General features: G+C 28.7%; 1 protein-coding gene across 1 annotated transcript in view; it reads right to left on the bottom strand.

Moving 5' to 3' along the window:
• Window positions 1-6,070: 6,070 nt before the first annotated feature.
• Window positions 6,071-13,488, bottom strand: part of LOC100161446 (cytosolic carboxypeptidase 6) — a 75,619-nt gene continuing 68,201 nt past the window's right edge. Inside the window, exons 12-13 of the mRNA XM_001948312.5 lie at window positions 7,237-7,690; window positions 6,071-6,820 (exon numbers count right to left, since the gene is read on the bottom strand). Of these exons, the coding sequence (XP_001948347.4) occupies window positions 7,257-7,690 (434 nt within the window). The 3' untranslated portion in view covers window positions 6,071-6,820; window positions 7,237-7,256. The remainder of the gene's footprint in view (window positions 6,821-7,236; window positions 7,691-13,488) is intronic.

Here is a 13,488-nt window from a genome sequence, read left to right as displayed (position 1 = left end):
AGAATTAAATATTTACGTGGAATCTTGTTTTAAATTTTCAATCCTTAGATATAAAAGTTGAACATTTTAAAAATTTTTAACTACAAAATAATTATTCAATTTTAAATTTGATAAATTTTGTCAACATTTCAACTTCAAATGCTTGTAAAAAAAATGTGTGCCTATGTATTTTTAATATTTTTCAACTGCTATTGTAACAATATATCAGGAGCCTTGCATTAAATTTTCACGCATTTTTACCTAACAAATAAAATTGTATTGATATTTATAGAATAAAAAATTAAAAAAATTGGAAAATGACAATGTCCGTAAGCAGCTCAAAAAGAGTCAAGTTATTTTCAAATTTTTATCGTGTATAGAAAATTCTAATATAAACATTCAATTGAAATTTTCAAGTATCTACAGTCATTCGTTTTTTAATTACAATAAAATATGAAAATCGTTACGTATGAAATCGAGTGAATATCAAATGTTGTAAAAATATGAATTTCAAACGCTCATAAAAAATTTGATTTGAGTTTCTTATAGACATTTTTTTTTTTTGATAAAGGTAGAATAACCTATAAGGAATCCTTGTATTACATTTTAAAATCTTAGTTCTAAAAAAGAAACATTTTTACGAATTATTAACTCGAAAAATTTGCAAATTTTCGTGATTTTTACACATTTTGTCAATTTTTGAACTTTAAATACTAATAAAAATAAACTGTGACTAAGGATTTTTTATATTTTTCAAATGTCATTGTAACAATATAGTAGGAGCCTTGTATTAAATTTTCAAGTATTTTTACTCAACAAATAAAGTTTTATTGACATTCATAGAAAAAAAAACTAATTAAATTCGAAACTGAAATTGTCCGTAAACAGCTCAAAACAAATCAAAATATTTTGAAAATTTTAGCATGTATAGAAAATGGAAATATAAACAACCAGTGAAAATTTCATTTATCTACAATCGTTCGTTTTAAAGTTACACCAAAAACCAAAATCAATTTTCTCGAAAACAGGTTTTGCGTAAAAATTCCCGCTTTTCCTTAATTTTTCTTTTGTTTTTCACGGCGCTTTTGAAAACTATTGGAAAAATTTTACTTTTGACCCCCCGAAGTACCAACTAGATTCACCTTCCTATCAGAAAAAGTACTGTTGAAGAAAATCCAAGCACTTTTACTGTCCTAAAAGTTGATGACAGACACAAAAAAAAATTTTAAAAAAAACACACATCATTGTAAAATCAATACATTCATCGTTCCACTCAGTATCTAAAAATGTCTACAAGAAAGTCAAATTAAATTTTTATGAGCGTTTGAAATTCATATATGTATATCATTTGATATTCGCTCGATTTCTCATGTGACGATTTTCTTATTTTATTGTAACTAAAAAACGAATGACTGTAGATACTTAAAAATGTCATTAAATGTTTTTATTAGCATTTTCTATATACGATAAAATTTTAAAATAATTTGATTCTTTTTTAGCTGTTTACGGACATTGTCAGTTTCAAATTTTTTAAATTTTTTTTTCTATAAATATCAATAAAGTCTTATCTGTTGGGACAAAAAGTGTAAAAATGTAATACAAGGCCCCTGATATATTGTTACAATAGCAGTTGAAAAATATTAAAAATACGTATGCACTATTTTTTTTTATAAGCATTTAAAGATCGAATTTTGACAAAATTTATCAAATTTTAATTTGAATAATTATTTTGTAGTTAAAAATTTATAAAATGTTCAACTTTTGTATCTAAGAATTGAAAATTTAATACAAGATTCCACGTAAGTAATTAATTCTGTTGCCAAAAAAAATCGAAAAAATACATTTACACAGTTTATTTTTATAGTCATTTTAAGTTCAAATTTGGACGAAATTACATATTAAAACCTAGAATAAATTTATTATTTAAGTTATTTTGTTGTGATTGTATCATATTATTCGTGGGTATACTTGAAACTTCTAAAGTATACTATTATATATCTATGATAGTATCACGGTCTGTTGTTGATGTATAACGTATTATAAGTACCTAATAGATATTGTGATATGATTAATTTGGAATTTTTTATAGGTAGGTACTTATTATAGGTCAATTTTTTTTTTAATACCATAATATAACATATAATATAATATAATATATAGACTATATAATATTATGTCTTATACCTAGACTGACATACCGTCTCTGCTCAGAATCGTTTTTCTTATACAATGATATTATATCATTGAATTCAAATTTAATACCATCCATTATACAGTGACCCACTTGTAATCTACTGTAAGCAGAGCGACATCCACTTACCCACCTTTTTTTTAATTTGATACATTTTGTTAAGAATCAAACTTTAATGCTTATAAAAAAAAAAAAATTCTGCTTATAATATGTTTTTAATATATTTCAACTGCTGTTGAAACAATATATCGGTAGCCTTTTGTTAAATTGTCACGCTTTTTGACCAAAAAAAAAATACAAGTTTATTGGCATTTATAGAAAAAAAAATGGAAACTGAATATGTCCGTTAACAGCCAAAAACAAGTCAAAATATTTTGAAAATGTTATGATGCTTAGAAAATGCAATTATAAATATTCAGTAAAAATTTGTTTTATAGTTACACCAAAAACCAGAATCAATTTTTTCAAAAACCGATTTTGCGTAAAAATTACCGTTTTCCCTAATTTTTGTTTTACTTTTCCCTTTGCTTCTGAAAACTACTGGGAATTTTAAATTTTGACCTCCCTAATGCACCAACTAGATTCACTTTCCCATCGAATAAGATACTGTCGAAGAAAATTGAATCAGTTTTATTGTCCCAAATAGTAATGACAGACACGAAAAAAAAAAAATAAAAAAAACATACATGTGTCATTGTAAAATCAATTCATTCATCGCTCCATTCAGAATCTAAAATTATTGTGATTTATGATTATAAATTGAAATCGATAAAAATGCCGAATATACGCAGTCAGAGTTTAATTATTTTTTTTTGTAGGTCAGTGGGCTGAATTATACAGGCCACACTCTACAATTATAATTAATTGTGTTCAAGGACGGATCTGTAAATAGATAAATAATATAATAAATTGTCTAGACATAGCGAATTCGGGGAATTGTGATTTATTAGATTTTTATGAAGCTAATAATAAAGAAAAGTGTATTCAATTAATAATGGTTGTAAACAAGGAAGACCTTGATTGTATTCATTCATCGTGAATATACTATATGATCCTATACCTAAATCTCTAATCACACAAAACTTAATTTAATAAGTAGGTAACTATAATTAAATACTTTTGAAGTTAAGTTAAAAAAATATAAATTAAGTTAATAGTTTTGTACCTACATCATATAAGTATAATATTATATTTAAATTATGTATAATGTATTAATGGATATTCTATATCTATCTTAATATCCAATATAAAGGACGAAACCTCGTTCAAATAAACAGTGCCTTTATTAAACATTAATATTGCAATTTGCATTTAGATTAAAGTTTGTATTACCTGCATTTAATTAGCCAATATAAAGGATATATGTTAGGATTAAGTAAGCCAACTATCAGTGATCTTTATGGTTAAAGACTTTTATACATTATACTTGAGGATCGTAAGTATTTTATAGGAACCTACGCTTAGTGTGATGTATGGATTTAGGTATTAGTTTCACTTCAGTAACTTCTATGAATATTCTATGTACTTTAAAGCATACACGATAAGGTAATTTGTATAATATATCATAACACGCCCTAGTTAATTTGATGACAAAAACATTTTATCTATTGGGATATTATATAGCTACCCGTTCGTATATGCAATAAACCTTGAGCGTGATCCAAATATTTCCTATACGTGGCCGAAATGGAGATGGCACCAGCACCACACCATAATTAGTTTTTATAAATCCCCATCCCATATTATTATTTCTCTTACAAATACCGTTCCAGGTTCCACATACAACAAATTATAACCATATTATATACGTAAGCCATACATATTCATATATGATATATATATTTATATATGTAGTTAACTTGGAGGACAATCGAATAGCTCTCAATATTGTAGAAAATAAAAACTGACCGTTGTATTAGCTGCCAAAAAAATGTGTTTTTTGAATAATTGACTCCGAAAACCATAAAGCAATATAATTAAATAACTGGTTCTCAAAGCACTGTGCAATTAATTGTTAAAAATATTGGATTTAAAATAAGAAACATATTGGTCTTCAATATACTATCAATTAGTGTCCAAGTCAACATTACAATTAATATTGTAGCTTGTAAGAAGTTCTAATGTGATATGACTTACCGGAAAGAAATCGGAGATAAAACACAATTTTTTAGACATTCAAATTCAGAATTATAATTTCACAATTTTAATGTATAATAATATAAGCCAACGACTAATTTAATTTACTTGTTTTATTAATATTATATTTGTATAACCTTATTTACTTTTTTTTTTTATATCAATATTATTAGTTTTTAATTATTATTTATTTTACTATATTAATTCACTTTTTTGTTTGTTAATTTATAATATTATTAAAAGAGTCTGGTTTGGCTCGGTAGTTGGTCTCAGGCACTAACGTGTTCTGAGGTTAAGCATCAGCCGTCGTCGCTAGTTTCCTGATGTGTTACTACCCGGGTTTTTAGTAACGAATCCTCGACCCACATACATGCGTGTTCCTCAACCAACCGTAACCCCCCTACAAAATTCTTATGGCCATAGTTGTCGATGCTTAAGATTAAATTAATAGTGAAATTATTAGTTAGAGCCAATTCAATGTCACATGTTATGGGTATTGATTAGGTGCTTATATTTAGGAGCCAATTCAATTAGGTTCCTACTTTGATAACTATTGCTGTATATACGCCTGTACCTATATATGTATTATGATAGTGATTAGATTTATATACACTTCAAAGACAAAGCACTACTTTTTTTCCGTTTCTAAGCTAACCTTTATTGTTTTATTTTATTTTTTATACCACAAGGAATCACAAGTAGAATTTTTGATATTCGTAACTGCAGTCTTGCGGTCCCTTACTTATTTGAAAGCCCAGGCACGTAACATAAAAATATTCCCAAGAGGGCCGATATTTTTTGGCCTACGTATCTTGATCCCACTCATAGTTCACAGACTCACGTGGACCTTTGTCACTATTCCCCCACCCACATTCTACGGGATTAGTATAAGAATTAAGAATCAAGTAGAAAAACAAACATTTTAGTTACGAGGGCGTTAAGCTTATCTAAGAGAAAATGTAATATTATGTATTTTTGGTATATAACTGTTTTATAATTTATAGGTGTAAATGGTGTACACCTACCTAGGAAATTATGTATTCTATAAATTGTATATTTGTATCCTACAGGCTAAGTATACAACATAAAATACACTATTAATTAAACAACGATAAAACTAAAATAAAATATTATTTTCTATTTTTATGATTTGTCTTAAGTCTCCATTAAGATTTGGAATTGGAAATTAGTTTTCCTTTTAAGCTTATTTATAAAGTATTAAAAAGTAATAAAAAGTATTAAAATATTATTACATCGCATCTTTGTTACAGTACATATTTTTATTTTATTTTAAGAAGACGATGAATAATGACAATAACGTTCTATTTCATAACATTTTTTTTCCTTTTATTGAATAAATATTGTTGTTTGAAAAAACAGTAAGTTTTTAAGATCATCAAGAAGACAAGGACACGAAAAACCATCTAGATTCTGGTCCTACTGATGCGACCATTGTTGTTTACCAGTGGTGTTAATTACTAATTAGTATTACGTTTTCATCATTCGTTATAGAATATAAACATTAATACTTTTTCATGGGATTTTATCTTCTTATATTAAAACTCTTATTTGCACAATATATTTTCCCTTAAAACTGTTATACTTACATAATATAATATTGAATGTTTTTTGAACCACTTTTCGATTAAATGATGTACCCAAATCACAAAGTAAATCTAAGTTTAACATGAAAAGGGTCAGGGGAAATAAAGAAATAAACAAAAAAAATGTTGATGCCTGTATAGTTTATTATAAAATTAACAAAGTATTAAAAATTAAATCATGGGAAAACAATTAATTTTCGTTTTTGTTTAAGCTAGGTAACTATAAATATGTAGGTAAAATATTAAAGTATCAACGATTGAATTACAAACATTACACTATTCGGATAAAATTGTTCTATCTATTTTATGAAAAAATGTATACCTAGGTACCTAATAATAATAAAAAAAATTTGCATGGACGTCCACTTCGTGAAAATATCGGTTTCACTAAGTGTGTGTGTGACATATTATACTATAAATTTTATAATCAAGAAAAACCACAAGAATAATGTTGGAGGAAGAATCATTACAAATTACTGTCGTTATCGTTATCGCGGTACAAAATGGATATTATTACATTAAAGTCAGTGGTGGATTCAACGTTTTTGATTGAAGCGAGTTATGAAACTTTGAAAATACTTAAACAAAATAATTATAATGTTTATAATAATGATTTACAAAATAAACTCGTATTTGTAAATTGTATAATACAAGTATTTAGTACTTAATACGTTAGGCACATAACTAACATATTATACGATATACAATAGTTAATTAGCCGTAATACGGAAAAAGACTGAAAATATTGAAAAAAGAAACAGTTTAATTTATTACAACTTAACCAAAACTATATATATAATATAAAAAAAAAATACTTCGGGAGAGACCCCGTCGACACCCCATTCAGACATGTGCTGACGTCGCCGCAGGTATCCTGCAGAGATATTACGAAGAAAACGTTCGAAGTGTCCTTAAAAAAAAAAGGAAAATGCTCACGTCAGTGAAAATTTGGTAAGGACGTCTGAAATAAGTCCCTCCTCCCAAGTCCCAACACCCTTCTGCGGTGCCGACACCACAGATTTAGGTACCTACATGACATATTGTATAATACTACATCAGGATATTCTCATATTATAACCCTATAGAAATAGACGGAAAATTAGTCATGATAACGCGTGCAAGTATAGCTCGTGCGGAGCTTGTCACGAGGACTAACAATGTAGTAAATGTGGCCGTCTTCGGAACAGTATTTCTATTGCTCACATTCTTATAATGATAAATATAAATTGAAGCCATCTCCGCTTGGTACTCCTACGCCTCCTAGTCTTCTGAGTAAATGTTCCGTCAATTTCTATAAGTCTATGATTATAAATATTTATATAATACCGTCACGAAGCGCTAGCACGTCAAAACTTGAGCAACGCGTCTGTGTCTCGTATGATGTCGTTGACGTTTATGATGGAAAATGCGTGTGGGGCGGCGGAGTTCTCTCGGTCCACAGTGATCGAAGACCTTCGATTGTCGACGGTCTTCGACAAGTCCACGAAGCGCATGTTCCGCCTGCTGGCATTAGTTCTGTTAGGGTCGTCGGACGGGCGTCGCGAGGCTGTTAGAGCGCTGCGAAACGAGTCTTTGATATCCACCCGTTTCAACGCTAACGATTTCTTTTTGATTTTCCTCTTGAACGATGGGTGAACCTCGCGCTGTCGGTACAATACGGTTTTCCGTTTCTTATCTCGTTTCTTGACGCACTTAACGGCCACATCTTGCGGCGTCAGCACGCCGGTCGATTTGAAGTAGTCGGAGCACGCGAGCACCACACACCGGCCGATAGTGTAAACTGTAAGGAGACTCGTATGTAAGGAAAGTCATCTGCGAAAACAATTTATTTTAATTTTTGATCGCCTTAAATTATATTAGAGACATTAGCAGTATTTGTTCAAATCATCCAGTAAATAATTTTGAAATATTTCACTAAATATGCTTATTTTGAAATTCATAAAATATAGAAAAAATTATAGCAAGGACCAAGGTAGGTCGTGGGTTAAGATACTTGTAAATAACTGGTAATAATTGTTTCACATTTTTTTGTCAAAATATTCTGATATGCTCCTATGCAATATTACAATATTCAATATACAATATACTGATATGCTCCTCATTATATAATATATAATATTAAAAAAGTTTTATACCTACCTAGTCTAGAACATGGCATTGTATAGGTAGTAGGTACTCAACTAACTTAATAAAACAATGGGTAAATATGCATTAATACCTGTGCGGCTATGCAACACATACAATATAAGAAGGTGTTTTTTGTTTTATAAATAATTATTAATAATTACATAATTAATGGTATGTAAGTATACTTTGATAATGCCGAACAAAAATAAGAATAGCTATAATGGGATTATATCTACATACATTTTTTAAAATATTCTCAAACATGGAAAAATGGTACATTTCTATAATGTAAGTAACATTCTCTCAACACTAAAATATGATTTCATATGCAAAATAAACTTTTTTATGTGAATTCTATGTGGGTCAATTAAGCCCCAAAATATGTTATCCCCGCCCGTATAAAGCTGCATAGTGTTCCAATGTGGCTATATACTAAACAAATATATCAATATATAGAAAACATACCTAAGCATAATACTTTATTTCTTATAAATTATAATGAACCTATTAGAACTGCAACATTCTAAGCTTTCTCATTATTATAATATTATATTATCCCTACCACCTGTAACATTATTAAATAATTTATCTTGTTTTTCTTTGATTGTTAATAATAACTGTGTTCTACTGTTTTTTTTATTTTTGTTGCCATTGATAGTAGTGACTGTATACTGTCTTACTGCTCTATTGTGAATTATACTCATTGAAATAAAATAAATACTGTTTCATACGTTTCAGTACGCGTATAGAGCTTAAGATATGTATCGTATAACATGCCGCCCACGATCGATGATTTGTCTACGATAATTTTTTGTTGTAAACCACGGTTCACCACGGTACCTAAGGCTATAACGCACATAATACCGATAAACGAGTCTGCAGTGTACGAGTGACATTTATAAATATCTAAATATCTTGTAAATCACATATCATTGTCTAGAGATCTCTTGTGTGACGACTATAAATACGAGTAACATAACAATTGCATTACTGCGTTCCATATAATTATCATAATATTATATAGATACGATGCTCGGATTACCATTAAGAGAATAATTTTCCAACAAGTCCCTCCGACGTAACGACTTTTTTATAACGTTAATTTCCAACACACACGAGATTATCGTACCCTATGACACTATGCCTATTCGGTGTGTGGTGTCCATCCGGTGTAGAGATATAATTTAATCATGGACAAAAATGTAGATAGTATAGTATGGTACCAAATAATACACACCGTACCTATGTATATTATATAATATGTATTTTAGTCGAATTTCGTGTAGTGGCATAATATAGGTAAAATTGGGGTGGGGGACTTGGGTGTGTTTTTAGCGTTAGCACCCACAGTTTTGAAATTAGCAACTTCATAATTTATACCATTTGTGGTAAATTAGTGTTAATTATTTTATGTTAATACCTAATATTAATATTATATGTATTCAGTAGCTGGTACAGACTACAGAGCCATTATTAAATGGTGGGTGGGAGAGGTGATGTTGCTCATCACCATTTAATCCATGATTATAAGACTACGTAACTGAAACAATAGTGGGCTTAAGCTCCACCAGTTATTTAATTGATATTTCACCCAAGCATGCATATTATATAGGTACCAAATACCAAATACATCTAATATACCTTCCTACTATATATACCGCTTATCATCGCGACAATCGATGTACCGTAAATAAATAACATTATAAATTAAAAATTAAAACAAATGATAAAACTTGCCACAGTTGAAGTTCAAATTTCGAGTTGTGTCGCATACTTATACCAACTTCCCCACTTCGCCTAGTGCTTGGCACCGTCCCTAGCCGACATGGCCGGGACACGAATAACTATGTATATAGGTACGCTGCTCAATAACGCGTATAGGTGGTGTACACAGTCACCTACCTCAACCACCCCATCGGCCACACACTTCACCGGAGTCGGTATTTGTTGAAATTCCCGAAAGTTTACAAAACGAACGCGGTGTCTATAAGCGCAACTTCTGGTAGGTTTACTCCTGTGCAATCAATCCGGCCTATTGAGATAATTTGCATGTTCAAATAACCACCGACCGACCCATGCGAATCGAACTACATACCTATATATAATATTTTACGCCGCGCAGGCTACGCAATTATTAAGCAAATATAGGTACCAAAAGGCAAAAACTATCAAAACAGTTATTATTCGTCATGACGTCATCGAATATGGACATTTCCCCTCAGGAAATTCCTCCCACCTACGTATACTGTCGGTGTAGTAGGACATATCCCCCCTCCCATAATACATTTTTTGATGCGGACATTTCCCCCCATTTTTTTTTAAAGTTTACCATTTAATAATATTAAATATCTATGATAATATAATATTATTTATGATTTAAAATGAAATTATTTGTTTTGCCTATTATCTAATATTGTCCAAATACAGAACACATTTTTAATAATTTTTAATTATATTTTATTCAGACAATCTTTTGGCTACCAATCATATTTATTTAAAATTATATTTTTACTAAATTTGTTTTAAATATGATTTATTAATTTTTTTATTATTTGAATAGTGATTTTTTATTGTTTCAAATACCTATAGTTCAGTTAATCAAAAATATACTTTTATAATTTATTATATTTATGAAAATATTTAGAAATTTATTCTGTATTTAGACAATATATTATTAGATAATAGGCAAAAAATAATAATTTTGTATTTAATAATAATAATATAATATTTTAAAAATATAATAAATTTAAAAAAATAGGGAGAAAATGTCCGCATAAAAAAATGTATTGGAGGGAACATGTCCTACTACACCGAAAATAGTAGGGGAGGGGGGGAAATGTCCGCGATTCATCGACTTATGGAATAATAGGTATATAGGTACATAAAAGTGATTTACCGCTACAATACATTAATGCAGTCCCCAGGCAGTGGAAATTAACACATATTTTTAACTCGTTAAGTTAAGTTAATACGTATAAAAAATGTGCCCAAGTTAAAAGTTATTTTTAGATTCTGAGTGGAGCGAAAGAATGTATTGATTTTACAATGATGTGTGTGTTTTTTTTTGTCTGTCGGCAATATTTTGGGTAGTAAAAACTAAAAATGCTCTGATTTTAGAGATAAAGATTATTTCTGAAAGAAAATTGAATCAATCTAGTTAGTAAGTACTCTTGGGGTGTATAAATTGAAAATTCAAAGTAGTTTTAGAAAGCGTCAAGAAACACAAAAAAGTGATAATTTTTACGCAAAACCAACTTTTGAAGAAATCGATTTTATTTTTTGGTGTAACTCAAAAATTAATTATTGTGGACCCTTGACATTTTCACTAAATTTTTTCCAAAATTTTTTAAATTTTGTTAAATAATTTACGTTTAGGTAGTTGTATTTATATATATTTATAATTATTATTTTAATTCCTATTGAGTATTGACATCTAGAAATAGTGCATTCAATACTTAGAGAATCTACAATAAATACTAAATTTTTAGTATTTACAATACATAGGTACAACATTATAATATTTATAAATAATACCTATTTACGATTAATATTTTATTTTTCTATTGAAAAATGTATTTGTACAAAACAAAGTTTATTTTATATCTAATAGGAATTATGGGTACATACTACGTATTATATAACATTTTTTTAAATTTCTATCCTTTTTTTATACGAGGGAAAAAATTAACTACCTAAACGATACTATACAATTAATCAAATGATTAGTAACTACATATCATGGACAAATTTAACTCGATAAGTTAGAAGTATTTTTATTTCATTAGAAAATTAACCATCTTGCATAATAGGAAGATATGATGACAGATATAACAGAATATTTTATTTACATGAATATAATGAGGAGAGAGGCCATCCAGTGATGTGACCCAAGTTAGAAGTTACCTATTTCAGAAAAGTAACTCGCGATGTATTACTTAGGTAGTTAAAAATTACATACATGCTTTAAACTTTTTAACTACCTAAGTCCTAGATAATGCTGAGTTTTATACGCTAAAATATTTGTATGTACCTATGCTTACTGTTATATACAGTATTGTTTCGTGGAAATAATATTGCGTGAAGGGGGGGGGGGTCTGATAATTTGTTACATTTAATAAGACAATTATAATTTACGGTGACCTTCACGCAGGGCCAAAATTATGCGCCCGAGGCATTCTTAAAAATCCGCCCCTTTTTTGGTCGCCAGGGGGTGAGGTGAATATCCAGTATTAAAAAACAAAAATTATAAATACCTATAATATAAAATTATAAAACATTACTTGTATTTTAAATAAATCCACTTTAGTTTACACGCGTTTTTCTGATTTTTTTTTTGTTTTTGAAATATATTTAAGAAAAGTGGCGCAAAAAATTTGAAGAAATCGTTAATTTGGAAGTTATATATCCGAAGTTGGTGATTTTCTGTTTTTATGCATGTTACACAGTTTACCACCGGACACTAACGAATTTCGATTTATTTTTAAAGTATTTTTTAGAAATTCATAGAGAAATACAGAAACGAATAGAAAAATTGCTCTGAAATTTAAGAGTATATCATGCAATGATAATTTTTTGCCAATCTACCCGTGTACATATTATATATTTCATTGTAAATATTTTGTAATAATATAGATGGTTTTGTTGTTCTACCCAGACATGTCACGTGAAGAAACTTACATAATACATTCTTGAAAAATTTACATTTTTTAATATACCTCTAATATTGATACATATAACTCCCCTTTAACCAGACATTGATCAACTATTTGGAAGATCTTTCGGAGTAATATTAATTTTGTATTTTATTCGCTAACTTGGCAATAATTGTATTACCTACCTAATATGGCTGAAAAGAAAAAGTAAACCAAATGCCAAAGGGGTGACGATGCACTTGATATATCAATAATTGTTGCTTTGCTTTAAAATCAGTAAAAACCCTTAATATCAATAGCATATTATCTAAAGCATTTTAAATTAAAAAAAATTCAATACAAAGTGCACTACAAATTAACTAAAATTAAAAAAATGCATTAAAAATCAAAATATATTACGTATACAAATCTAACAAGTTGAATTAAATAGAAAAAACTGTATTTTTAACTATTTTTATTCGTTTTCAAAAATGCACGAGACGAAAATTAAAAAAATAATTCATAATATACGTGCAAAAAGTTTTAATTACCTAACAGATATTGTTGAAAAATATCATTGAAGAAAAAATCAAATTAAAAATGTTCAAATTATAAAGTCTAAAAAAGGCCTAACAATCAAACAATGTCTTAAAACGTGGAAAAATGCGAGTTAAAAGATTCAAAATTGAATTAAATGGAAACCCCTATTTCCAATTTTGCGTTAAGAGGATGCTACCCATGGATTTGTTGTCTCCGTCTTACACACATACGACATAGCAAATTTTCGTTCACTAGTTTCAATAGTGAGCTGTTAGTTTTG

The sequence above is a fragment of the Acyrthosiphon pisum genome, chromosome X (genome assembly GCF_005508785.2).
Source record: "Acyrthosiphon pisum isolate AL4f chromosome X, pea_aphid_22Mar2018_4r6ur, whole genome shotgun sequence".
Lineage (NCBI taxonomy): Eukaryota > Metazoa > Arthropoda > Insecta > Hemiptera > Aphididae > Acyrthosiphon > Acyrthosiphon pisum.
Note: the sequence above shows the minus strand (reverse complement) of the source record. Positions and strands in the feature narration are given on the sequence as shown.